The sequence below is a fragment of the Pan troglodytes genome, chromosome 13, assembly GCF_028858775.2.
Source record: "Pan troglodytes isolate AG18354 chromosome 13, NHGRI_mPanTro3-v2.0_pri, whole genome shotgun sequence".
Lineage (NCBI taxonomy): Eukaryota > Metazoa > Chordata > Mammalia > Primates > Hominidae > Pan > Pan troglodytes.
The window spans coordinates 32,394,130-32,419,947 of NC_072411.2; the positions used below are offsets into that span (position 1 = coordinate 32,394,130).

General features: G+C 52.1%; 2 protein-coding genes across 8 annotated transcripts; one reads left to right on the plus strand and one right to left on the minus strand.

Annotated features, from left to right (window-relative positions):
* Nucleotides 1–3,547: 3,547 nt before the first annotated feature.
* LOC107973629 (mitotic-spindle organizing protein 2B) lies at nucleotides 3,548–25,780 on the minus strand. Of its 4 annotated transcripts, XM_054678997.2 has the most exons (5): nucleotides 25,458–25,780; nucleotides 25,135–25,283; nucleotides 23,945–24,124; nucleotides 5,427–5,541; nucleotides 3,548–3,708 (listed from the first exon to the last, which is right to left on the minus strand). In XM_054678997.2, exons 1-5 carry the CDS (start codon nucleotides 25,778–25,780, stop codon nucleotides 3,681–3,683), a joined length of 795 nt encoding a protein of 264 aa, XP_054534972.1. In that variant the 3' UTR covers nucleotides 3,548–3,680. The 4 variants fall into 4 exon arrangements, with proteins under 4 accessions (XP_054534972.1, XP_054534971.1, XP_054534973.1 ...); XM_054678996.2 differs by lacking the exons at nucleotides 3,548–3,708; nucleotides 5,427–5,541 and adding an exon at nucleotides 17,131–17,389; XM_054678998.2 differs by lacking the exons at nucleotides 3,548–3,708; nucleotides 5,427–5,541; nucleotides 23,945–24,124 and adding an exon at nucleotides 17,131–17,389 and having other exon boundaries at nucleotides 25,458–25,709.
* Nucleotides 9,410–16,112, plus strand: LOC129135336 (tubulin alpha-8 chain-like). Of its 4 annotated transcripts, XM_063791102.1 has the most exons (6): nucleotides 9,438–9,519; nucleotides 10,375–10,498; nucleotides 11,489–11,715; nucleotides 12,632–12,780; nucleotides 13,391–14,071; nucleotides 15,730–16,112. In XM_063791102.1, exons 3-6 carry the CDS (start codon nucleotides 11,538–11,540, stop codon nucleotides 16,024–16,026), a joined length of 1,305 nt encoding a protein of 434 aa, XP_063647172.1. In that variant the 5' UTR covers nucleotides 9,438–9,519; nucleotides 10,375–10,498; nucleotides 11,489–11,537; the 3' UTR covers nucleotides 16,027–16,112. The 4 variants fall into 4 exon arrangements, with proteins under 4 accessions (XP_054534970.1, XP_054534968.1, XP_054534969.1 ...); XM_054678995.2 differs by lacking the exon at nucleotides 10,375–10,498 and having other exon boundaries at nucleotides 9,410–9,519; nucleotides 11,489–12,093; XM_054678993.2 differs by lacking the exon at nucleotides 10,375–10,498 and having other exon boundaries at nucleotides 9,410–9,519.
* Nucleotides 25,781–25,818: the final 38 nt, after the last annotated feature.

Genomic DNA, 25,818 nt, shown 5'->3' on the forward strand with positions numbered 1-25,818 from the left:
TTCTTTTTTTTTTTTTTTTTGAAATGGAGTCTTGCTCTGTCACCCAGGCTGGAGTGCAGTAGCGCAATCTGGGCTCGCTGCAACCTCCATCTCCCAGGTTCAAGCAATTCTTCTGCTTCAGCCTCCCGAGTAGCTGGGATTACAGGCGCCCACCACCACGCCTGGTTAATTTTTGTATTTTAATAGAGATGGGGTTTCGCCATGTTGGCCAGGCTGGTGTCAAACTCCTGACCTCAGGTGCTCCACCCGCCTCGGTCTCCCAAACTGCGGAGATTACCGGCGTCGGCCACCGCGCCGGCCTCAGGTAGTTGTTTATAGCAGTGCGAGAATGGACTAATACACTTGGCTATGAAAATGAAAACAATCACGAAGGCAGGGTCCCTCCCCACCTCTCCACATCCCTGTTTTGTCTGGAGCTGCCTTGGGTAACGCTCAGCCGGGACCAGCACATTACACAAGGCAATGTCCACGTGCCGGGATCAGCAAGGATGAGCTTTCTGTCTGGGGTAAGAGTAAAGACTCTAACCCAGCACCACCTCGAGGGCTTCAGGCTCACTTTCTGTTGCTTGAAGTCCGCGACGTGCTCACGACGTCTGCACTCCTTTGAGGCCTCAGCAACAGTGTCCTTGAGCTAAGCTTCCAGCTACGAAACGAAGACGCACTTGTCATTAACACAAAGGAAGCACGGCCTTACCAGTTAGATCTTCCCCAAAGGACTTGTAAGAGAGCAAGACCTTAAAGGACCTTTGTATTTTTTCACCCTTTATCAATCTTATCACAAATTAAAGTTTCAGAAATACACCGCAGGGCTCAGCTGAAGTGGTTGGTTAGTAATAAAACAAGTTCAAATTCAAATTTAAGTTGATATTTTGAGATAAGATTTCAAGAAAGGGTACTGATTTGTGAAAACAAGTACTTCTGATTTCTGTAGAACACTGATTCATTTTTTAAATGGACAATTTCAGACACACACACAGAATAACAGGAGAGAGTAATGAATCTCCTGTGCCTGGCACCTCGGCTTTGACACTGAGGAGAGGACTTTTTTTTTTTGACAAGATTCTTGCTCTGTCGCCCAGGCTGGAATGCAGTGGTGTGATCTCAGCTCACTGCAACCTCTACCTCCTGGGTTCAAGCGATTCTTAGGCCTCAGCCTCCAGTTTAGCTGGGATTACAGGCACACACCACCTCGCCCGGCTAGTTTTTGTATTTTTTTTAGTAGAAATGGGGTTTCACCGTGTAGGCCAGGCTAATCTCAAACTCCACCTCAGGTGATCCGCCCACCTCAGCCTCACCAAAGTGCTGGGATTACAGGCAAGCCACCGTAGTCGGCTGACAGTGAGCAGTTTGAGCTGAGCTTGCTTCATCTCTGCCTACGCACAAACCGCTTGAGAACAAATCCCAGGCAACGTATCACTGCATCCGATGTGGAATGGTAATCCTTAGTTAGGGGTTTCATTAACTTGAGTTGTAACTGGCTACAACTACAAATATATTTAGGTTGCAAAATAAACTAAGAAGAAAACAAACAGATATCCTGTGGCTAAACAGCAAAGAGCCCTGAACTTGAGCATGTGCTTTCAGACCTTCTCATTTGTGGGATTCGTTAAGTAAATTTTAATAGAATTTTTTTGAGACAGATTCTCACTCTGTCGCCCAGGCTGGAGTACAGTGGCACAATCTCGGCTCACTGCAACCTCCACCTCCCAGGCTCAAGTGATCCTCCCACTAAGCCTCCTGAGTACTTCATGCTAGATGTGCATGCCACCACACCCAGCTAACTTTTTGTATTTTTGGTAGAGATGGGGTTTCACTATGTTGCCCAGACTGGTCTTGAACTCCTCAGCTCAATCGATGGGCCCACCTCGGCCTCCCAAAGAGCTAGGATTAGAGGTGTGAGCAACTGCCCCTGGCCTTTAATCAAATTTTAAAGTAAGCATTGCTTAAAACATGTCACTCATCAATAGCAGAACATTCAGAATAACTAGGGCAGCAGTTCTCAAATTGTGGGCTGAGAACCTTGGGATCCTGAGACATTGTCAGAGAATAAATACCCTCTACTTACTGAAAAGGGAATTTTTAAAACCTAGTACCACAGGAATCTCTTTTAATAATTAATTAGCTATCTGTGGGAACCAGGAGTTCTTCATGTACTTCATCCGGAACAGTGTATCCAAACAGATTGAGTGCAGAAACAGACATGAGAACCCGAGCACGTTCTATTAAGCCAGATATTAAAGAAACATTAAAAAATGTAAAAATGCGGCTGGGTGCGGTGGCTCACGCCTGTAATCCCAGGACTTTGGGAGGCTGAGGAGGGCAGATCACCTGAGGTCGGGAGTTCGAGACCAGCCTGGCCAACATGGTGAAACCCCATCTCTACTAAAAATACAAAAATTAGCCGAGAATGGTGGTGCATGTCTGTAATCCCAGCTACTCAAGAGGCTGAGGCACGAGAATCGCTTGAACCCGGGAGGTAGAGGCTGCAGTGAGCGGAGATTGTGCCACTGCACTCCAGCCTGGGTGACAGAGCAAGACTCCATCTTAAAATAAAATAAAAAAAATGTAAAAATGCCATTCTTCTCACTAGATTTTTCAAGAAATAGTTACTTTTCATTACAAACTTTACGTTAACATGTAATAGGTTTTTGTTGTATTGAAAGAATTCTCAGTTTTAATTTCTGCCGTGGTGCATATTGAGAGCTGTAATCTACCTAAGTAGAAGCTCTTTGGGATCCCCAGTAATTTGCAAGAGTGTAAAGGAGTGCTTAGGCCAAGACGCTTCAGAAGCACTGGTCTAAAGCAAGTGGCTTGAAGCGTCCTAGACTATGATTTGCCTTTCTACTGCCATTGGCCCTTTACGGACTGCAGGTGCTCTTATTCAATTAAGCCAGGCCATATCACAGCTCAGCATAAATACCCTCTACTTACTTAAAAGGGAATTTTAAAAACTTAGGACTAGGAACCTCTTTTAATAATTTCACAAATAGATATTGAGGGATGAGCACAAAATAAATGCTTGGCAGATCAACTTACTTGGGTTCACATAAAACTTAAGATGATTTTAAAGTAATTTACATAATGCAGCCTAAGTTTTCAAAGATGTTTTATTAAGGTCATACAAAAGTTCAATCAATACCATCGCTGAAATATCTAAATAGCTTCCTCCCCCCCTCCCTTTTTTTTTTGAGACAGAGTTTTGCTCTTGATGCCCAGGCTGGAGTGCAGTGGCATGATCTTGGCTCACTGCAACCTCCGCCTCCCAGGTTCAAGCAATTCTCCTGCTTCAGCCTCCCAAGTAGCTAGGATTACAGGCACCCAATACCATGCCTGGTTAATTTTTGCATTTTTAATAGAGACGGGGTTTCACCATGTTGGCCAGGCTGGTCTCAAACTCCTGACCTCAGGCCATCCACCCGCCTCGACCTCCCAAAGTGCTGGGATTACAGGCGTGAGCCACCGCATCTGGCTAAACAGCATCCTCTTTCTCAGCTTCTTGGATCTTCAGATCTCCTGCCACATCATGTCAGCTTTCTGCATGGCTACTTCCATCTCCTCCTTGTCCCACACCTTCTGCTTCTGGGAGTAGAGCTCTGCCATGAGCTCATTGAGCTCCAAGAACTCCTGCAGGGCCAGCTTTTGCTGCTGATGGGCATCTTTCAGTTCTTTGGCTTGGGATTTCAATGTCTCTGAAGCTTCAACCAATTGCTGAAAAAAAAATTACAGATGTTTTATGTTTGCTTAACAAAGGTCTGGAAGGCTGGACATTTAGTCTTACACTATATTAAAGAGTTACAAGTGACAGCCAATGCTGGTTACAGGTTAAAGCCACAGATGGGAGAAATCCCCTGCTTGGAAAAAGCCCTGTGCTCACCTCACCCCAGCCAAACATTCAATGGGAAGACCACCTGGGCTCAGGTGCTGAGCAACAACCCCACACCAAGAAAGACCCTGCAACTGCATGGAGTAACTTACAGCAGGACAGCTGGCTCTGTAATGCCAACCTCTGCCCGAGGTCTTCTACACAATTGCAAAGGTGAATAAAGCATTTGGGCACTCAATCTAGTTACTTAAACACAAGAAGAAGCAGAAGCAGAAAAAAATACATAGGCAAAGTGCTGAAGATTTAAATCAGGCCAGGCACTCATGCCTGTCATCCCAGCACTTTGGGAGGCTGAGGTGGGAGGATCACTTGAGCCGAGGAGTTCAAGACCAGCGCCTGGGCAAAATAGTGAGACCTCATCTCTTAAAAAAACTAAAAAAGAAAGAAAAGAAAATTAAGAAGAAAGAGATTTAAATCAAAGACTCCCTGGGTGGAGGGCCACAAGTAGGACTTACCACAAGTTCAGCTGCACTGACAACCCAACCTTACCACTTGCTGCACTGATGACCCTGACCTCCCTGCAGCTGATCTGGCCAACAGTCTGGCTGTTTAGTCACTGTCACACTTGCTGGACTAAGACTGGAAGTGACGAGACCTGGAGCAAGCTGGCAGGGCGGCTCCCACATGGGGAGGAAAGGCCTCCCCAGGCCTCTCTGGGTCCAGCTCAGAGTCACTGTGACTGTGTCAAGCAATGAGACGCCGCCCAGCCCACACTGCACTCCCAGACAAGTCATGCAGGGGGATGATACCACAGATGATCTTAAGAATCAATTTGGTTTTAAAATCTGCCCCATTTTAGAGGACAGATCACAAACTACAGGTCCAAGGACTTCAGTGTATAAATGAATGTATTTTAGAAAACAGAGCCTATGCAGTGAGCTGAGATCGCATGACTGCAGCCTGGTGACAGAGAGAGACTCTGTCTCAAAAAAAAAAAAAAAGAAAAGAAAAAAGAACCTAATTGTGTTATTACTATACTTAATGGCATTTGAATATAAAGTTCACATATCTTACTAAAAACCAAATTTATAAAGGAGTTACGGGGGAATCAGCCACATTTTAACATATGTCCTCTTTTGCAATTCCCTGTCCTTACTAAGATGCCCCTTCTAAGAGCAGGGGGCATGGTGTAGAGAGAAGGACGCGGTCACTGGTGTCAGGCCCAGCGTGTCACTGCAGATAACACAGTGCCCTCTGGACATCGTTCCTCATTCAGAATGGGCGGGGCTGGGGGAGTTGCTGCTTACTCTGCGGGGTTGAACTGGAGATGGCAGATGATGACTGTGAAGTGGGTGCCTGCTGCAGGCAGCACGCTGAAAGGCACCCATGGCAAGGAGCCAAGCCCAGCTAGCTGACATGGGCTGTGTAGCAACTGGGCACAGCAGGGGCCCTGGAACCAGGCTTGGCCCTGGTGTCCTGCGTGCAGCAGGGACAGTCCATGAGTGGGAGTCCCAAGGAGGTCTGTGAACATCTGTATGAAATGAACCTTACAAAACTCTGCAAAGCCTCTTAAGCCTTTCTCACCCAGAACCGAACTGCCTACCTTGTGCATGTCCTCCTTCTCCTGCCACACCATGTGGTGCTGCTTCTCTGGCCCCCGTAGCTGCTGTGTGAAATCTTGTCGAGGCGCCGCCTTGTCCTCAAGTTGTCACTCAAGCCTGTTTGAATATGAGCAAAAGAGGAAATAATTTGTGTTCCTTTCTGTGTAGCAACTATATGTAAATGTTGTTAGCTGACTTATTGAAATGATTTAATAATTAACAGGACTCTTTTTAGTGCTGTATACTAAATAAAATACACAAGGCAGCAATACTTAGGGGCCAGAAACACTGTTTACTGCAAGTCAATTATGGAATCATAACTTACAGTAAAAATGGGCATGTCCAAGGCTCAATTTTACTTTTGTCATTTACAGTAGAATAGTTTGTTGCTAATTTTCTACACTGTCTACTGGGAATATGTGTTACTTTTATAATCAGAAAAATAAATATTGCAGTCACGTAGCATATAATGATGTTTCGGTCAACAACAGACAGCATATATATAAGAGTGGTCCCATAAAGTTATAATACCATATTTTTCCTGTTTAGATACATTTTTCTGTGTTTAGATACATAAATCCTTGCTGTACAGGTCTGTAGCCAAGGGGCAATATGCTATACCATGTGGCCTAGGTGTGCAGTAGGCTGCACCACCTTGGTTGGTCTAAGAACACTCTGTGATGTTCTCACGTCAACGAAATTACCTGATGATGCATTGTCGAGAACGTATCCCAGCCGCTGAAGGACGCGTGGCTGGACTGAAGAGCACCGTGTGATGTGGGCTACAGCTGAGTTCTGTGCATGATGTGGTTGGAGCCCTGAGGAAGGGGGGGCTATGGACTGAATGGTGTCCCCCCCCCCGCCAATATTAGACGCTGAAGCTCTAATCCCCAATGTGACTGTAGTTGGGGACAGGGCCTATAAGGAGATGGTGAAGGTTAAGTGAGGTCATAAGGGTGGGCCCTGATCCAACAGGATTCGTGTCCTTATAAGAGACCAGAGAGCTTGGGTGCTACCTCCCCGTGGGAGGACATGGTGAGAGGTGGCTGTGTGCAAACCAGGAAGAGAGGCCTCTGGGGCTTTTAGCCTCCAGAACTGTGAGAAAATAAAACCCTGCTGTTTAAGCCACTCAGTCAGTGGTATTTTTTAGGGTGCCTGGGGCTAATACAGAAGGATTCACCCTCCTGGGTAGAAGGGGCCAGTGGCCTCCTCTGATTTTCCCGGCTGTCGGCAGAACTCCGTCCCTGCCCCTCCTCCTTTTGCCAAAGCATCTTTCTAAGGGAAGACCTGATTGCACTGTTCAGAGGTCCCCAAAGGCCACAGAAAAGTCTCAACTCCTGGACCTCACGAGTCCCATCCCACTGGGGGAGCTCCCTCTCTCTTTTCTGCTCTCCTCTCAGGAGGGAAAGTTAAGGGCCTGCTTGGCCACCCTCCAGGGAGATGCCATGGTGGGATGCTGCATCCTGGTGATGAGCTGGGGGTAAGCCAGCACGTCTCCTCCAGGGCTTTCCCCAGAACTGAATACACACTAAGATGATCTTTAGGGATGGAAGACTCAAACTGGGAAGAATCACACACCTGTAGTCCCAGCCTACAAGGAAGGCTGAGGCTTGGGGATCACTTGAGGCCAGGAATTTGAGTCCAGCCTGGTCAACATAGTGAGAACCAGTGTCAAAAAAATAAATAAATAAAAAGGAAGAATCAGGTGACTGTTCCAAACTCCTCCAAAATGGGTATTGGGTCCTGACTCTGCTCTTCCCGGGACAGGGGTGTGCCTTCCCCTTTCCTGTTGTCCATAAACCCACTCCCTCTCACTAAAGAAATAAGGAAAAGTGTTCACAGCACTTTGAGTTATGTGAGGCTGTGCAGAATTTATCAGGCCCAGAGAGACAGGAATATGGACTTCAGTCACACGCCTTGTACTCATGCCCTGGGGTGACTGTTTAAAGGCATTTTGTTCCTGACTAGCTCAACCCATTATCTTCCTGTTCCTGGAATTTGTGATACCAAAGACAATGTAGACAATGTAGAGACAATAAATAGCTTTTTTTTTTTTTGAGACAGAGTGTCACTGTGTTGCCCAGGCTGGAGTGCAGTGGTGTTATCTCGGCTCACTGCAAGCTCCACCTCCCAGGTTCATGCCATCCTCCTGCCTCAGCATCCAGAGTAGCTGGGACTACAGGCACCTGCTGCCATGCTCGGCTAATTTTTTGTATTTTTAGTAGAGACGGGGTTTCACTGTGTTAGCCAGGATGGTCTCGATCTCCTGACCTCGTGATCCGCCTGACTTGGCCTCGCAAAGTGCTGCGATTACAGGCGTGAGCCACCGCGCCCTGCCTTCTTTTTTTTTTTGAGATGGAGTTTTACTCTGTTGCCCAGGCTGGAGTGCAATGGCATGATCTTGGCTCACTGCAAACTCCACCTCCCAGGTTCAAGTGATTATCCTACCTCAGCCTCCCAAGTAGCAGGGACTATAGGTGCTCACCACCATACCTGGCTAATTTTTGTATTTTTAGTAGAGGAAGAGTTTCATCATGTTGGCCAGGCTGGTCTCGAACTCCTGACCTCAAGTGATCCTCCTACCTTGGCCTCCCAAAGTGTTGGGATTACAGGTGTGAGCCACCACGCCTGGCCCAATAAATAGCTTACGTTATTTTAATATAAATTCCTCAGGCTAGGCCAGCCGAGGTGGGAGGATCCCTTCAGGTCAGGAGTTCAAGACTAGCCTGGACAACACAGCAAGACTTCCTCTCTAATTTCAAAATTCTTGGTAAACAACTTAGGAACTGCCTCTTCTTTTCCTTTAAAAACCCACTTATAACTGCTGCTAATATTTTAAGACAACTTGCATCTCCAGGGTTGCACTTCTCAAACTTGGCCCAAATAAACCATTTTTTTTTTCAAGATGGAGTTTTGCTCTGTCACCCAGGCTTGAGTGCAGTGGCGTGATCTCAGCTCACTGTAACCTCTGCCTCCCGGGTTCAAGGGATTCTCCTGCCTCAGCCTCCTGAGTAGCTGGGATTACAGGCGCATGCCACCATGCCTTGCTAATTTTATTTTTTGTAGAAACGGGCAAGGTGGGACTCACCATGTTGCCCAGGCTGGTCTCGAACTCCTGACCTGAAGCAATCCTCCTGCCATGGCCTCCCAAAGCACTGGAATTACAGGCATGAGCTGGTGTGCCTGGCCCAACCTCTCCACTTATGTTAATTTTGCCTCCTTTCTTCCTTTTTTTTTTTGAGACAGAATCTGGCTCTGTTGCCCAGGCTGGAGTGTGCTGTGGCCCAATCTCGGCTCACTGCAACAACTGCCTCCCAGTTTCAAGCGATTCTCCTACCTCAGCCTCCCGTGTAGCTGGGATTACAGGTGCCTACCACCAGCCAGGGTAATTTTTGTGTTTTTAGTAGAGATGGGTTTTCACCATATTGGCCAGGCTGGTCTCGGGAACTCTTGACCTCAGGTGATCCACCCGCCTCGGCCTCCCGAAGTGCTGGGATTGCAGGCGTTAGCCATCGTGCCCGGCTCGTTTTCTCCCTTTGGGTCAGAAAAGTGATTGAATCCTGCCACTTCCCGGGTGCTGGGTGGGAACAGTGAAGAGGGGGATAATTGCGGTGCTGCTGTGACTTGGGTAGATGGCGGCAAGGCCTCTCAGAGGTGGCCTTGTTTGCAAAGATCTGAATTAGGCAGGGAGAGGAGCAGGCCTGGGGCAATCAGGGAGGGGCAGTGGCACACTGGGAGCAAGGCAATGTTCCGCGACCCACAGAGGCAGCGCAGTAGCTGTTCCAATCCTGGTCAGAAGACACCCCGGAAATGCCTCAGCAACCGTGCAGCCTTTGATGACCCCGCTGCCTTCCCGCCAATCCTGCATCCAATCAGAGAGCATCCCCACTACACGTGTTGAGCAATGGCCAATCAGAACTGGGATCCGGCCCTCGGCCTGCCTCCCAGGAACTCCGAGCCAATGGCGGCCTGGCACTGGCGGGCCAATCCTGTGCGTTGCAGTTGGGCAGGGCGTTGCAGTTGGGCGCTCAGCAGCTGTGGCAGCAGGTTAAGGTCTGGAAGTAGCGTTGGGCTGTAGCAGCGGAGTTCGCCATGGTAAGACCCGGGTCACTCCCGCCCCGCTGATGCCCAGGCAGACGAAGTTGGCCTCGGGTGGACAGAGGGACGTTGTTGCGGGCCTGGGCGCTGAGAGGAGGCCAGAGAAGGACGCAGGGTCTAGTGCGGGACAGGAGGACACGGGATCGTTTCCTGGATCTTTGGGTCCCAGGGCAGGGACGGCGGCTTTTGTTTTAGATGAAGCTGCCGGCCTTTAGTGGACGGGGACCATTGACGGTGTCCCGTCCCCCAGAGAGCAAATAGTGGTCGCCTCCTGAAGACGGGAGGGCGCTGCTCCCACTTCACACGTCTTTGTGCTACTGGAAACAACTGAGGAGCCCCAGGAGGCTTCGCTGACGGGGGTTGGGGCTGTGGACATTGGTCAGATGAGGAATTAAAGCTCAGACGCTGCTGCAACATTGCCTCGTTCACCTAAAGGCAACCGTTAGGCCAGGCGCGGCGGCTCATGCCTGGAATCCCAGCCCTTGGGGAGGTGGAGGCGGGCGGATCCCCTGATGTCTGGAGTTCAAGATCAGCCTGACCAACATGGCGAAACCCAGTCTCTACAAAAAAATACAAAAATTACCCGGGCATGGTGATGCGAGTCTGTGGTTCCAGCTACTCGGGAGGCTTAGGTGGGAGGATCAACCGAGCCTGGAACTTTGAGGCTGCAGTGAGTCGTGATGGCGCCAGTGCACTCCAGCCTGGGCCACAGAGACCCTGCCTCAAAAAACCAAACAAAAAAAGCAGCCTATTAACATAGCAGATTCCCAAGTCCCAAGTCTGAATAGCTGTGGTTTGTCAGTTATCCTTTTTTTCCTTTCTTTTTCTTTCTTTTTTTTTTTTTTGAGACAGCACTCAATAAATGCTCTGTTGCCCAGGCTGGAACACAGTTGCAAGATCACGGCTCCCTGCAGCCTTGAACCCCTGGCTTCCAGCAGTCCTCCCGCCTCAGCCTTCCGAGTAGCTGGTACTACAGGTGTGTGCCACCACACCTGGCTAATTTGTAAATTTTTCATAGGGACAGGGACTCACTATGTTACCCAGGCTGGTCTCAAACTGGTCCCAAGCGATCCTCTCACCTCAGCCTTCCAAAGTGCTGGGATTACAGGAATGAGCCACCACACCCGGCTTGGCAGAGTTTAAAGAAACCACCAAAGGACAGTGCAGTGTCCCAGCACTGATGATGTCTGGGAGCCATTACACCCGTAGGCTTCAAGGGGTAGAGAGAGGGCGTGGTTACAAGAAATTGGGAGGGTAGTTTTATGAAGAGGGCAGCCTACCAAAAGTGTAGCCTTGAGAGGGATTCAGGTCACCGACAGCAGTTGAGCAGGAAGGGGCCAAGGAGGGAGTACCCTGGCGCTGCTTTCCTCCAGCCCCCCAGTATCCCACTGCTGCCTGCCATTGACCAAACCAGCAAGAAGCCAGAGGGCGAGGAAGGCTTCTGATGCTGTTCTCAAGGGTCAGCCTTCGAGAGCACAGAGCAGGTGGTGAATGATGGACGAGGTAGAACTGGGGGACAGAGAGAGGACACACACTGAGCACCTGGGCTTGGACCATGGTGACCTGGGACCTACTCTGTATTTCCTTACCCAACCCGACTACCTTATCCTTTGATCAGGACATAATCAAAAACTGCTACATATTCTTCAGAGAATTACTGTGACGGGCTATAATGTGGGGTTGATTATTGACATTACATGGCTTCCAAGTTTTAAAATAACCTAAGTTTTGTGTAGTGGCAAACAGGTTCTAGGGCTACTTCTAGAACTTACTAGCTAGTATGGTTTACAGCAATTAGTTTTCACAGCGATAAAGGGATCAGTCACTAACCCTCCTAGGAAATACCGATTGTGAAAGCGCCAGATACTGAAGCACTATATAAATATTAAATTAGAATATTTTGCATGCCATATAGTTTCAAGTTGCCTTGAAATGAATGGGTTCACATTTATGTTCCGGTTCACAGCGCGAGTGTATCTCTATCCACGTGGGGCAGGCAGGTGTCCAGATCGGCAATGCCTGCTGGGAACTGTACTGCCTTGAACATGGAATTCAGCCTGATGGTCAAATGCCAAGTGATAAAACCATTGGTGGCGGGGACGACTCCTTCAACACGTTCTTCAATGAGACTGGAGCTGGCAAGCACGTGCCCAGAGCAGTGTTTGTGGACCTGGAGCCCACTGTGGTCGGCAGGTGCCTGGGCACTGGATGGCAGCTTTCCTGAGAGGGTGGGAGAGCATTGGTAAAGCCCCGTGTGGGCTCCTTTGAATCCTCCTGCTGAAAGGATGGGATAGACAGGCATATGCCCATGGCATTGTTAGGAGAGAAACTGAAAGGTTTGTGATGAAAGTGTCTGTGAGACTCGGCTCCTAATTTAGGAAAACCTGACCTACAGGGAAAAGCTGCTTTGCCAGCAGTAAGATGGGCTGTGAAGAGATTCCCTCATGGCTGCCTCAGCCCTGCTCAGGTGGCCCTGCCTGCAGGGTGCAGTGGCATTGGTTCCCTCCCGAATGCTGTGCATTCTCTTATGCTGGTGCACGAGAGTCTTGACCTGCATCTTAGGCATAGAAGGTAAGTACAGAACAGTCATTTGCCTCCTTCAGATTCGCAGCCTGAGGTAGTTTCCAAGGAGAGCTACAAAGAGGCAGCACCTTTCAGTGGCCCCCCAGGAGATGACAGCGTCACCTGAAAGCCTGTGGGACCCAGATCATCCAGGGTGCCCTGATGGGACTGCCCTGCAGAAGTCACACTGACCTGGTGACTGCCCAGGTTGTAAGAGTTTTTAACTTACAGCCTTTGATGTAGCTACACGTAGGAAAGAATTATGTACCTGAGTAGGAATGCAAGAGCTTATTTCCTTTCACTGGGAACTGGTCGTGCTGACATTTATACCACAAGCTGAGTTTAACGTCGTAGAGTCATAAATTGATATGCAGTTTGGTTATCACACAGAGACATTTTCTACCAGACACTGCCACTGTTGACCTATGACATGTAGGTCATGTACTTTGAACAGCATGTGCTCTGTAGAAGTGAACACTCCTGGAATGTGTCCATCTTGGTGAGTACAGGCCTTAAAAATTCACAGCACACACTGTCTCTTTTGCAGATGAAGTGCGCACAGGGACCTACAGGCAGCTCTTCCACCCAGAGCAGCTGATCACCGGGAAGGAAGATGCAGCCAATAATTATGCCAGGGGCCATTACACCATCGGCAAGGAGATTGTTGACCTAGTCCTGGACCGGATCCGCAAACTGGTAAGAAGAGAAGGTTTCATGTGGCCATTGTCTTGCATGGGAGGGGTAGTTCTTGGAATGTGAAAGGGAAGTCATTTTATCAACACTTAGACCAGCATCTTGGCCGGGCGCAGTGGCTCACACGTGTAATCCCAGCACTTTGAGAGGCTAAAGTGAGTGGATTACCTGAGGTCAGGAGTTTGAGACCAGCCTGGCCTACATGGTGAAACTATGTCTACTAAAAATACAAAAATTAGCTGGGTGTGGTGGCACACACCTATACTGCCAGCTACTTGAGAGGCTGAGGCAGGAGAATTGCTTGAACTCGGAAGGTGGAGGTTGCAGTGAGCTGAGATTGCACCACTGCACTCTAACCTGGGCAACAGAGCAAGATTCCGTCTCAAACAAACAAGCAAAAACTTAGACCAGCATCTTGAGTCCTACTGAGTCTGCAATGGTGATTTGTCCGTAGACCTTTGCTTTTCTTTGCTTCAAAGTGTATTGCATGTTTATTATGGATGATTTGAATCCATATCAACTCTTTAGAGGCAAAGAGAAGCAGCCCTGGCTTGTTGGAGGTTGGTGGTGTGGCTTCCACGGGCATTGGCTCACGTTGTCTGGTTTCTCTCAGGCCGATCTGTGCTCAGGACTGCAGGGCTTCCTCATCTTCCACAGCTTTGGGGGCGGCACTGGCTCTGGGTTCGCATCTCTGCTCATGGAGCGGCTCTCAGTGGATTACGGCAAGAAGTCCAAGCTGGAGTTTGCCATTTACCCAGCCCCCCAGGTCTCCACAGCCGTGGTGGAGCCCTACAACTCCATCCTGACCACCCACATGACCCTGGAACATTCTGACTGTGCCTTCATGGTCGACAATGAAGCCATCTATGACATATGTTGGCGCAACCTGGACATTGAACGTCCCACATACACCAACCTCAATCGCCTGATTGGGCAGATCGTGTCCTCCATCATGGCCTCCCTGCAATTCGATGGGGCCCTGAATGTGGACTTGAGGGAATTCCAGACCAACCTCGTGCCGTACCCCCGCATCCACTTCCCCCTGGCCACCTACGCCCCAGTCATCTCAGCCGAGAAGGCCTACCATGAGCAGCTGTCTGTGGCTGAGATCACCAATGCCTGCTTCGAGCCAGCCAATCAGATGGTCAAGTGTGACCCTCGCCATGGCAAGTACATGGCCTGCTGCATGTTGTACAGGGGGGACGTGGTCCCCAAAGACGTCAACGCGGCCATCGCCACCATCAAGACCAAGCGCACTATCCAGTTTGTGGATTGGTGCCCGACTGGGTTTAAGGTATGACTGGGTGACATGGAGGCCTTTCAGCAACCAGCAGATGCACAAAATAACACTGGCCTTGAAGGCCCACATCCTTTGGGGAGACTATCCCTGTTCCATGGGCTAGGCATGTGGGCATAAGTTAGTGAACCAGAGTTGATAATTGATTCAGTGATTTTTTTTTTTTTTTTTTGAGACAGTCTTGCTCTGTCGACCAGGCTGGAGTGCAGTGGTGCGATCTCAGCTAACTGCAACCTCTGCCTCCCGGGTTCAAGCAATTCTCTGGCCTCACCCTCCCAAGTAGCTGGGATTACAGGTACCTGCCACCATGCCCGGCTAATTTTTGTATTTTTAGTAGACGGGGTTTCGCCATGTTGGCCAGGTTGGTCTTGAACTCCTGACCTCAGGTGATCTGCCTGCCTCAGCCTCCCAAAGTGCTGGGATTACAGTCGTGAGCCACTGCGCCCAGCTCAGTGATGTCTTTTGAACTCTCTTTCTGAGTCATCACACTATATATCTGTGGTGAGCTTTATTTATTTATTTATTTTTTGAGACAGGGTCTCGCTTTGTCTCTCAGGCTGTAGTAGTGTGATCTTGGCTCACTGCAACCTCTGCCTCCCAGACTCTAGCGATTCTCTCACCTCAGCCTCCCAAGTAGCTGGGAACACAGACATGTACCACCATGCCCGGGTAATTTTTTTTTTTTTTTTTTTGAGACAATCTTGCTCTGTCGTCCAGGTTGGAATGCAGTGGCACGATCTTGACTCACTGCAACCTCCACCTCCCGGGTTCAAGCACTTCTCTGCCTCAGCCTCCCAAGTAGCTGGGATTACAGGCACCTGCCACCACGCCTGGCTAATTTTTGTATTTTTAGTAGAGATGGGATTTTGCCATGTTGGCCAGGCTGGTCTCAAACCCCTGGCCTCACGTGATCTGCCCGCCTGTCTCCCAAAGTGCTGGGGTCACAGGCTTGAGCCACCACACCTGGCCTGATGTTGTCATTTATAGAACAAGTTTGCTGATCCCTGCTCTAGTTGACCCTGTGCACTGCTGCCAGGACCTCAGGTCATGTTATTCCCGAGTTCTGAAACTTGGAATGCTTCCCCTTTGGTTACCACCTTCGAATGTCACCCCCTACTTAGGCAGGCACATGGACCACTTCGACCACTTCCTGCTGCTGTGGTAGCAGCATTCATATGACTCTTGACCCATGATCTGCTACCTTTGCATATCCACAGTGGCTTGTTTTGTGGGTCAGAAGTGGGTATGATGTTCCTTGTGATAGCATGGGCAAGAGTTGTGTACTCTGAATCTATCTGGGTGGAAGAAGTTTAGCTACAGAATTTAATTGTAATCTACAAAGAAGACAAGCAGCATACATTTTCAGAGGGAAGACTGTCTTCACCTGGGCACCTATCACATGTCACAGGTACTAGGACACAGCCCTTTAGGTAGCTTGGGATCCCACCAGGGTGGCTACCTCCAAGGTTCCTTTCTCTATTCCTCGTCTGGAACTATCACCCTGCCTGGTGCAGAGAAGGGCTTAGTGACGTTTGTGAGGTGAACTGAGCATTCTCCGTGTCACCTACAGGGTGTCTTCTGTTTGAGGAAAAGTAGCTACCATTTCTAGGTTTGATATAAGCTTCACGGACTGCTTTCTTTCCCTTCTCTGGCAGGTGGGCATTAACTACCAGCCCCCCACAGTGGTCCCCGGGGGAGACCTGGCCAAGGTGCAGCGGGCCGTGTGCATGCTGAGCAACACCACGGCCATTGCGGAGGCCTGGGCCCGCCTGGTCCATAAGTTCGATCTCATGTATGCCAAGCGGGCCTTTGTGCACTGGTACGTGGGCGAAGGCATGGAAGAGGGAGAGTTCTCTGAGGCCCGCGAGGACCTGGCAGCTCTAGAGAAGGATTATGAAGAGGTGGGCGTGGATTCCGTGGAAGCTGAGGCTGAAGAAGGCGAAGAATACTGAGGGGAGGGTGTGGTGGGTTCTCCCCTGTCACCCCTAGGATGGCTGCTTTCAAGTTGTTTGCAATTAAAGATTCTGTATAAAACCAAGACCTCTGTGTGTCGTGCAGCTTAGCTCTGCCTACAGGAGCCGGTGGGACCCCAGAGCCTGCATGGACAGTGGTGGGGTGCCAGCCTGCCCTGCTGGCGTGGGGTTGGGTGCAGCAGGACTGTACATAAGCAGCTGCCACGGAAGTAACCTGACCAGGGGAAAATAGTGTTTCTTCAAAGCCAGGCGTTCAATGTATAGATTTCCTAAATTCTAGGAAAGCTGAGTCAGGGTTTTCAACTGAATTTGTGATTTTTCGGGCTTCTTTATTGATGGGTCATGCTAGCTAAAAGGGAGACTAGAAGTGTTGGAGGTCTGTGGATGGGGCTTGTCCATGAAGTCTCTAAAGCTGTGGGTCAAATATGTAAGGTCAGGACATTTTAGAGGGGGAAAGAATATTAACCGAGTTCCGCACAGCATTCGTGACCACAGAAGGTCACAACACACCCATGCTGACCCCAGTGCTCCACGATAACCTGGAAGGCAGCGTTCGCCCTCTGTGCACACACACAGCCACCCTGTCCCTCAGCACTGTTAACTGTCTTGGTAGAAAACCTCCCATGAGGTGGGAGATCGAGACCATCCTAGCTAACACGGTGAAACCCCGTCTCTACTAAAAATACAACAAAATTAGCCGGGCGTAGTGATGGGCACCTGTAGGCCCAGCTACTTGGGAGGCTGAGGCAGGAGAATGGCGTGAACCCAGGAGGCAGAGCTTGTAGTGAGCCGAGATCGCACCACTGCACTCCAGCTTGGGTGACAGAGCAAGACTCCGTTTCAAAAAAACCAAAAAAACCTCCCACATTTCACTTCAAGTGAAGCTTGCTGACGTCTATTTATAAAAGACCTGGCAATCCAGACGCCTTTTCTCAGAACCCAAATCAGGTTCAGGAATTTGACCCATGGTGAAGGGACCTGCTTAGTTCACTGTGGCACAACCAGGACCGGCACAGAAACTTCATTCTAAGTGTGCCTTAATATATAAAAAAAAAAAAAAAAAAAAAAACGGTAGACAACGTCTGACCTGGACCCTCTGCATCTCAGAAAGGTTTATTATCAATTGAAGGAGGTAACACGTAGCCTTTGCTGGGGACAAAGATGCAACAAGTCTCTGCCCCATCCTAGGTGCTGCCCCGTGTAGGGCTCTTCCCAGGCCCGCCCCCCTTGGGCAGCCTGGTAGCGCTGGGCTGCCGTGGCATCCTCTGGCTGGATCCTTCGCGGCTGCTGCGTTCCGCCAGGGCCAATGCTCCCCCGAGGGCAGCACTGCCTTTGTTTCTCCCTAAGGAGACACAGAGCACAATGATTAGGAATGGGCGTGCCCCGTAACTGCAGCACCTGCTGTACTCGTGGCCCTTGGGCAACATTTGTGTCTACACATTTCCATCAAAGTCCCTTCAGCTAGAGGCCCTGCATCAGCCCCAAGTCCTGAGACTCAGAACCACTAAAGACAGGTCACGCCCCAGAAGCCCTTGGCAGTGTGCAGGGGACCCTTTAGGATGTGTCCTAGGAGCAAAGCCACGCAAGGAGCACACTGCCAAGGGAACATTTTGAAAGGACACATGCCACGGGCCCATTTAGGGAAAGGTAGGTGTGCTGGTCCACACCTAGCCTGGTCAGCAAACCTAGTCTGCCCTGATGGTGCCATCAGCGGCGGCAGCAGCAGGGACGCGCTGCCTCATACTCAAGGTGTGTTCATGCTGGACTGCACATCTGAGCTGCCCCAGATGGTGACAGGCAGGAAGTACTGCAGTCACCAAGTCCTGGAATTGGGTTTCTGATTTTGATTTTGGAAGCTCTTTCATTGTTTCCTACCTACCCGAGTGTTCTGCAGTGGTCAAGCCTCTTGCTTTCAGGTTTAGCTGCCAGATTCCATGACAGGGTTCCTGCCACAGTCTGAATGCTTGAGACTTTCCTTCTGACCACCAGAGGCTCTCTCGGATGAAGACCACTGGTTCAGAGTTTCTTTGATTTGTAATTTGCTTACTTTACTCTTTAAGATAGCCAAGAAAAATCTGCAACCACACTTGGGCCAGACCTTTATTTTAATGGGATGGATTTCCCTGGGCTCAGGGTGTTGACAGCATCGGCAAGACTGAGAGGACCCTCCAAGGTACAAACGTGCCCGGGTAGCAGGCTTGCCCGTGGGGTCACAGCCCCCCATGCGGAGTGCCTTGGCCAGGGCTCTCCCCTGCTCTGGCCTGGTGGGGTCTGGCCTGTGGGCTCTAAACAGGGCATGTGTCCCCTGCCTGACTCAGTGTTGGGTCCCCCATTTCATCCCCCCAGCGTTTCCTTTGTCCTGACTGAGGAAGTGCCTTGACCACTCTGACCTAATCAGCTACATGTTCCCCCTGCAGGCTCAAACCCTGGCTGGGGCTTGCATGTTCCCAGACACTGATAAATGTTTAGGTTGTTGCCTGGAACACTGAAAGATCTGACATGTTGCTAAGCACGTGGAAATTGGTCCCACCCCAGCCAAATTCCTTGCACCCTCATAGAAACTCCACACCCCACCCCCTCAGTGCGGTGTGCCTAGGCACAACCTCTTTCCTGGCTGTCCCTCGTGAGGGTACGCTGCAGCCCCCTCTGTATGTAAGCTCCCTAACAAATGCTTTGGACTGACCACCCTGGCATTAAGTGTTTCTTCCTTTGGAATCCCAACTGGCTCTCATCCTGGAAAGGTTTGGGGCAGTCCCTTGCGGGAACTCCCCTGCCATCACTCTTAGGGTGACTCCAGACAAGGGTTCAGCCAACAGAACACCCAGCCTCAATCCTGGTCCTTCCCTGGCCTCTTATCAAGTGTAGTCAAATATCCTGCAAAGGGAAACTGGATTCCTGGAGAAAAGATGCAACCGGGTGTCTAGAGATCCATTAGGTCATTTCTGTTTCACCATCTGTCACCCTGAACAAGCAGAGACTCCTGTGTCTGAGATGCCGTGGACCCCCGCTCTTCCAGAGGTACCTCCAGCTCCCTTTCTATGCTAATACCACAAAATTCTCCCCATACCCTGCAGGGATAGGACGGCCCTCCTTTTGAGTTTCCGGGGAGTTCTTCCTCAGAGAATGAGATCTTTGCTCATTCTTGCCTGGTGGTGGTGAGGGTTACAGCGGTGTCATGCTTGGAACTCTGTCAGCTTGTCAGACTTGACTCAACAAAGATGGAGTCAGGGTTGCCCTGAGCCAAGGAGGAGCACAGTCAGGAACACGTGGTGGGTGATGATTGGCCACCTCAGCCCAGCAGTGACTCGTGAAAAAGGCACAAAGCAGACAATAGCCACCACGCATCTCTTGTGGTACAAACTGCCATAATTCTAGTCCGCACTGACTGGTCAAGGGGCAAGGATTCTGTCTTCCATGAGCAGACGGGCCCCATCACCCTGCAGCAGCTCCCACACTGGGCCAGCATCCTCCTCTGAGGCCACAGTCCCTCTGCAGGCCAGGCCAGACAGAGTCAGATCTTCTGTAGCCGCAGCCTAATCTGGGTGCTTAGGTGCCCATGCGCTCTCAGCTCCCCACAGCATGCAGCATGGCAGGCCGCAGACTTGGGCCTGACTCAGAGCCGGCTTCCCTTCAGCTTGCTGCCATCTGAGCTTCCTCTCCTCCCCTCAGTAATGACCCAGTCTCTTCTGGAAACAAGGATGAGAGGGAAGCAGAAAAGAGCAAATAATGCTTTTTTTTTTTTTTGAGTGGTGGGGGAGGGGGGTTTAGAGACTGAGTCTTGCTCTGTCACTTGGGCTAGAGCACAGTGATGCAATTACAGTTCATTGCTGCCCGGAGCCCATGGCCTCGAGGGATCTTCCTGCCTCAGCCTCGATGTAGCTGGGACTACAAGCATGGGGCCACACCTGGCTAATAATGCTTATCTTTAAATCTGACAGGGTTGACAAACCCTGGAAATGTGAAACCAACATAACTTTAAGCCATAACTGATACTAAGAAAATCCTGGAAATCTTCAGGAATTGTGTGCTCTCAGGGTTAGTGGGGAGCCCTGTTCAGGCCTCCTCACTTTATGAAGGATGAGAAGGCCCAGAATAGAATGGCCTGCAGTGCCTTGCAGTGGGGAAACCAGCTTTGCTTAGCCCTGCTCCCTCGGGAGGGGCTACTGAGTCAGACGGGCTAGACAGTGGGATTGAACCAAGTGTGGCTGCAGGTTGGGGTGTGAGGGCAGGGTGACTGATGCCCCTACGCCTGGTCCCTGGAGGGCCCTCCTAAGCGCCAAAGATAGTCAATGACCATTGAATGTTGAAAACAGCCTGGCTCAGCAGGGGTCAGTGGCTCATGCCTGTAATTCCAGTACTTTGGGAGGCCAAGGCGGGAGGATCCTTTGAGGCCAGAAGCTAGAGACCAGCTGGGACAACACAGTGAGACCTCCATCTCTACAAAAAATTAAAAAATTAGCCACGTGTGGTAGTGTGCACCTGTAGTCCCAGCTACTCAAGAGGAGGTGGGAGGATTGCCTGAGCCCACGAGGTTGAGGCTGCAGTGAGCTATGAGTGTGCCACTGCACTCCAGCCTGGGTGACAGAGCAAGACTGTCTAAAAAATAAATAAATAAATAAAAAATAAAAGAAAATGCAGAATTAGCTCAAATACTTTAATCTAAAATATCCAACGTATTATTTCAATATGTAGTCAGTACATAAGTTATTCATAAGATGTTGCATTCACCTTTGTTCTTTTTCTTGTTTGTTTGTAGAAATGGGTGGGGTCTTGCTATTTTGCCCAGGCTGGTCTCAAACTCCGAGCTTCAAGTGATGCTCCTGCCTCAGCCTCCCAAAGTGTTGGGATTACAGGTGTGAACCAATGCCCAGCCTCATTCACTTTGGGGTTTTTTGTTTATTTTTGAGACAGGGTCTCACTCTCTCACCCAGGCTGGAGTGCAGTGGTGCAGTCACAGCTCACTGCAACCTCAACCTCCCAGGCTCAAGCAATCCTCCAACCTCAGCCTCCCAAGTAGCTGGAACTACAGATGTGTGCCACCATGCCCTGCTAATTTTTGTGTTTTGTAGAGATTGGGTCTCCCTGTGTTGCCCTGGCTAGTCCTGAACTGCTGAGCTCAAGAGATCCAGTAGCTGTGGCCTCCCAAGTTGTGGTGGGTTTTTTGCATTCCCTTTTGTACCGGTCCTTTGGCATCTGCTGTGCATACCACACGCAGTGCAATGACCATGCCAGCCATGTGTGGCTCGAGGTTCCTGTATTAGGCAGCACAGCTCAGGTGAGATGGCTTCCACACTCCAAACGTCATCTTACACGCATGCTCTGGACAACTTTTAAAATGTATAGTTTCCCTAAACTTAAATAGAACGCTTGACTGAATTTATTTTTCCCTCAATGACTCCAGACTCTCACCAAGACAAGCATTGCCCCTCTGTGCTTCTGGGGTTTTCTATTTCCCCTTCCCTGTGGGTATGAGTGAATCTGGTGGTGGTTGTCCCCACAGGCTGTCTGGATGGCTGGGGGACAGGCATCCAGAGGACCCAGGGTGCCTGCTGCAGCTCACAGAGGCAAGCTTGAGAGGGCCTGGCCCACAGCCTGGAGAACTCCACACCCGAGTCCTGTGGGAAACCTATGGCCTCCATGCCCCCCAGCCGGATCACTCCAACAACCCCCCTTATGTCCTCCACCCCAGATTCTGCCATTACCAGGGCAGCCGGAGCTCTGTGTGGTCAGATGCTGTAACGTGTGGGCCTCAGAGAGCTCTCAGCATTCCATCTGTGGCCTCTGCCTCTCACTCAGCAGCACACTCCTGGTGTGGCCCCACGTCTGCCCCATTCCCCTCCACCTCCTCCTCAGGTTCCACTCTATCTCCACGGGGCCTCGGTGCCCTCATGTCCTGGCTTTCTGCCACCCAGCCTACAGGACCTGGGCTATGCTTCCAGGACAGAGCCCTCAAGGAACAAATGACCCTGAGGGTCCCAGCACTCCAGGCCACTCCTGTCCTTGGGTAAATTCTCTCGGAGCCCCCATTCGCTCACACAGCACCCCCTAATCCTCCCGGCCCCTCTATGCCTGCATTTCCAGTGCCACAACCCCCCCATACATCTTGACTGTGCCCCCCCACCTGCCTCCTCCCGCCCCCGGCCTACCAGCACCTGGACAGCACTGCCTCACCCACGCCCTCCCACTGCCCCAGCTCACACGTGTGGGGCTCTGCCGACCCCCCTCCTGCTGTAACCCTTGTTACTCCCCTGCTGTAACCCTTGTTACCCCCCTGTAACCCTCCTGCTGTTACCCCCCTGTGTAACCCTTGCTGCTCTCTGGGCTCTGAAGCCTCCTCCCATCTCCATTGCTAGCGGTTTTTCTTTTCTTTTTTTGGTTTTTTGAGACAGGGTCTTGCTCTGTTGCCCAGCCTGGAGTCCAGTCACAAGCTCTTGGCTCACTGCAACATCCCCCTCAGGCTCAGGCGATCCTCCCACCTCAGCCTCCCAAGTAGCTGGGACTACAGATGGGCACCACCACCACGCCCGCCTGGCTAGTTTTTTTTTTTTTTTTTGAGACGGAGTCTCGCTCTGTCCCCCAGGCTGGAGTGCAGTGGTGTGATCTCGGCTCACTGTAAGCTCCACCTCCCAGGTTCACGCCATTCTTCTGCCTCAGCCTCCTGAGTAGCTGGGACTACAGGCACCTGCCACCACGCCCAGCTAATTTTTTTTGTATTTTTAGTAGAGACGGGGTTTCACCGTGTTAACCGGGATGGTCTCAATCTCCTGACCTCGAGATCCGCCCGCCTCGGCCTCCCAAAGTACTGGGATTACAGGCGTGAGCCACCGCGCCCAGCCCTGCCTGGCTAGTTTTTGTATTTTTTGTAGAGATGGGGTCTTGCTATGTTGCCCAGGCTGATCTTGAACTCCTGAGCTCAAGGGATCCACCTGCCTTGACTTCCCAAAGTGCTGCGATTACAGGTGTGAGCCACCACACTGGTCTCGCTGGTGGTTTTCCTCACTGCCTCTCACTGGGCTCTGAGTGTGATCATCTCACTTCCCTGCCATGCCCTCTGCCCTGAGAGCTAGGCCTGGCACCCAGAGCCCTGAGTGAGTGCTGAGTGAGCAGCAACATCCCCTGGAGTGACATGGACTCTGTTCCCAGTTTCTCCCTCCTGCTGGACACTTGCCCCTCAATTGCTCATCTCAGCCTGCAGTGCATACACCCCTACTCCAGGCCTGTCCCTCAGCCCCTCTCCACCCTCCCTTGGGCCTGAGCTCTGGGTGGCAGTGAGGTGGGCGCTGTCAGGAGGTGCATGCAGGAGGTGCAACCAAAGACCCCTGGGCTCTCACAGGACCCTGGCTGTGGGCCCCTGATCACACCTGCTGACACCTGGAAAGTGTGCTAACTCAGGAGTGAGGTGGGCAAGGGGGCTGAGTGCTGGAGTGTGGCCATGGGGCCAGCACATGGCATCTGTGTGGCACTGCCCAGGAGACTCTGGGAAGGTGGGAGTCTCTGTTTCAGCCTCCAGACTTCCTGTCCAGATAAGGGACAACTTCTAAGAGGCCGAGGTGTTTGTCACGCCTGGGGCTGTGCTCTCCAGCACAGCACACCGCACTCTGGCCGGCTGTCTTCCCCTGGAGAGGGGCTCTTTACACTCACCACAGTTCGCCTCTGGGGTGTGGGGGTGTTGGTCCTGTCCCCGGATGCCAGCCCGATTGTGGGGTCTAGAGACTGCCACACTATGTCTCTAATAAACCGAGTCAGAAATCGTGCCCTGTGGCTAAGCGGCAGGGCAGCGGTGGCCTGCATGGTCCTGCCCTTGCAGCTCAAAGCTGCTTGGGCCTCCTGGGGCCAGGCAGTTTCCATGGAAACAAGGGAGAGCACCAACCCCCAGAGATAAGCCAATAAACGCAACCTGCAAAAGGAGAGAACAGGCAGCAAGAGAGGCGGAGGGAACCCGGGGGGCCTGGAGAGAGAGGCGAGTGTGTGGCAGCCGGGCTGTGGAGCAGAACCGGAGAGGCCGCAGGCTGCGGGCTGGAGGAAAAGGAGGGCCTTGCAGGGGGGCTACTGTTCCTGGCAGAGAGAAAGGAGGCCTCTGGAGGTCAGAGAGAGACACAAAGAGAGCAGACAGAGCGAGGGTCAGTGAAGAGGCCAGCACGCAGGTGCCCGGGCCCTCTTGGGTCAGCGGGTGTGGGTGCCCAGGGCCTGGCACTCCCCCCATGAAGGCAGCCTGCTCTCCACGCCTTCTCAGGATGCCTGTGCGGGTCTCCTCGTGCTTCCAGGCAGGGAGCCAGCTCTGGGCCTCCTTCCATTGGCCTGGGAGGTTGTGCTGCATTTCAGAGAGAGCCATCGGGAGCAGAAGCAACATGCGGAGAGGATGAGCAGGGACGGAGGCTCCACCATGACACTCTCAGTCCCAGCATCTCCTCAGCCCAGTCACCACACTGGAGAGGGAGGAGGCCCTTCAGACCCCGCAGGCCTCTGCACCCTGGGAGTTCCGCGTCTGACTCTCTTCCTGCAATCATCAGAGGGAAAGCTGACCAGGACTGGCCAAGCCCCTGCGCAGGAACTGGGCCCAGGTGGGGTAAAGGCAGGAAGACCTCTGCCTTCCCTGGTCCCTGGGCACTTCCCTGGATGCTGTATACCACAGGACAGAGATCGAGACTGTCTTTTGAAAAACATTTAGAGACAGGATCTCACCCTGTCACCCAGAGTGGTCTCAAACTCATGGCCTCAAACGATCCTCCCGCCCTGGGGTCCCAAAGATTATAGGCGTGAGCCAAGGCGCCCAGCCCCAAACCGTCATGATTCCCGACTTTTAGGATGAAGGCCTGAGTGAAGAGGTGGGGAGGAGCTAAGCGGAGGAGCCCTACCCAGCCTGGACCACCCTGGGGCACGCACTCTGCGTCTACCTGACCTGGACGTGCCTCCTAAGGCTGGCAGCGAAGCCCAGGAGCAGAGCCCACGGATGGGCCCTGCAGGTGCTGGGCCTAGACCGACAGACAGGCCTGGCCACTCAGGGCCACGCCGCCGCTGTGCCGCGCCTGCCCCCTCCCCGCCCGCCACCCCCGCCACTGGGGCAGGGACAGCGGGCCCAGCTCTGACCTCGGGTCTCGGGCACGCTCGACGTGGGCAGAGACACGGCCGCAGGGTCCTGGGGCTCGCTCGCTAGCCTCTGCCCGGCACACATGGACTTCAGCATCTGGAAGACGGCGAGGGGGGCCACGTTCAGCTTCAGCAGGTCCACCAGGATCCTAGCGGGGACAGACGCGGGGCCGGTGAGCCCTCTCCGCCCGGCGCGGCCACCTCCCTGAAGACCGGACAAGGACGGGGGCGGGGGCTCCTCCCGACCAGCGGGCCGGGCGTACCCGGAGAGCAGAGGTCGGGGGGTGTCTGGCTAGCATGCGGCCCCCACCCGCTCCGCTCACTTGAACACGTCGGGGTCGATACCGCCGCCCGCCGCCTGCGCCAGCTCGTACAGCTCCATCTCCTCGGTGCTCAGCACCTTCTTCCGCCGCAGCGCCAGCTTCTGCCGGGCCGCCTCCAGCCCCGGGGGCGCCGCCGACCCCGGCCCAGGCCCTACGCCCTGCGCCGCCATCCGCGGGGCCCGCCGAAATGTGCGCCCCGCCCCGCCGCGCCCCCTAGCGGATGCGCCCACCGCCCTCTCCCTGCAGCGCCAGCGTCTGGCCTCCCGGGCTGCCCTGGCGGGAGGGGCGGGAGCGCGGGGACGGGGCCGCCTCCGCGGCGTCATTGGAGCCCAACAGTTATTGGGCGCTCACGGTGTGCTGA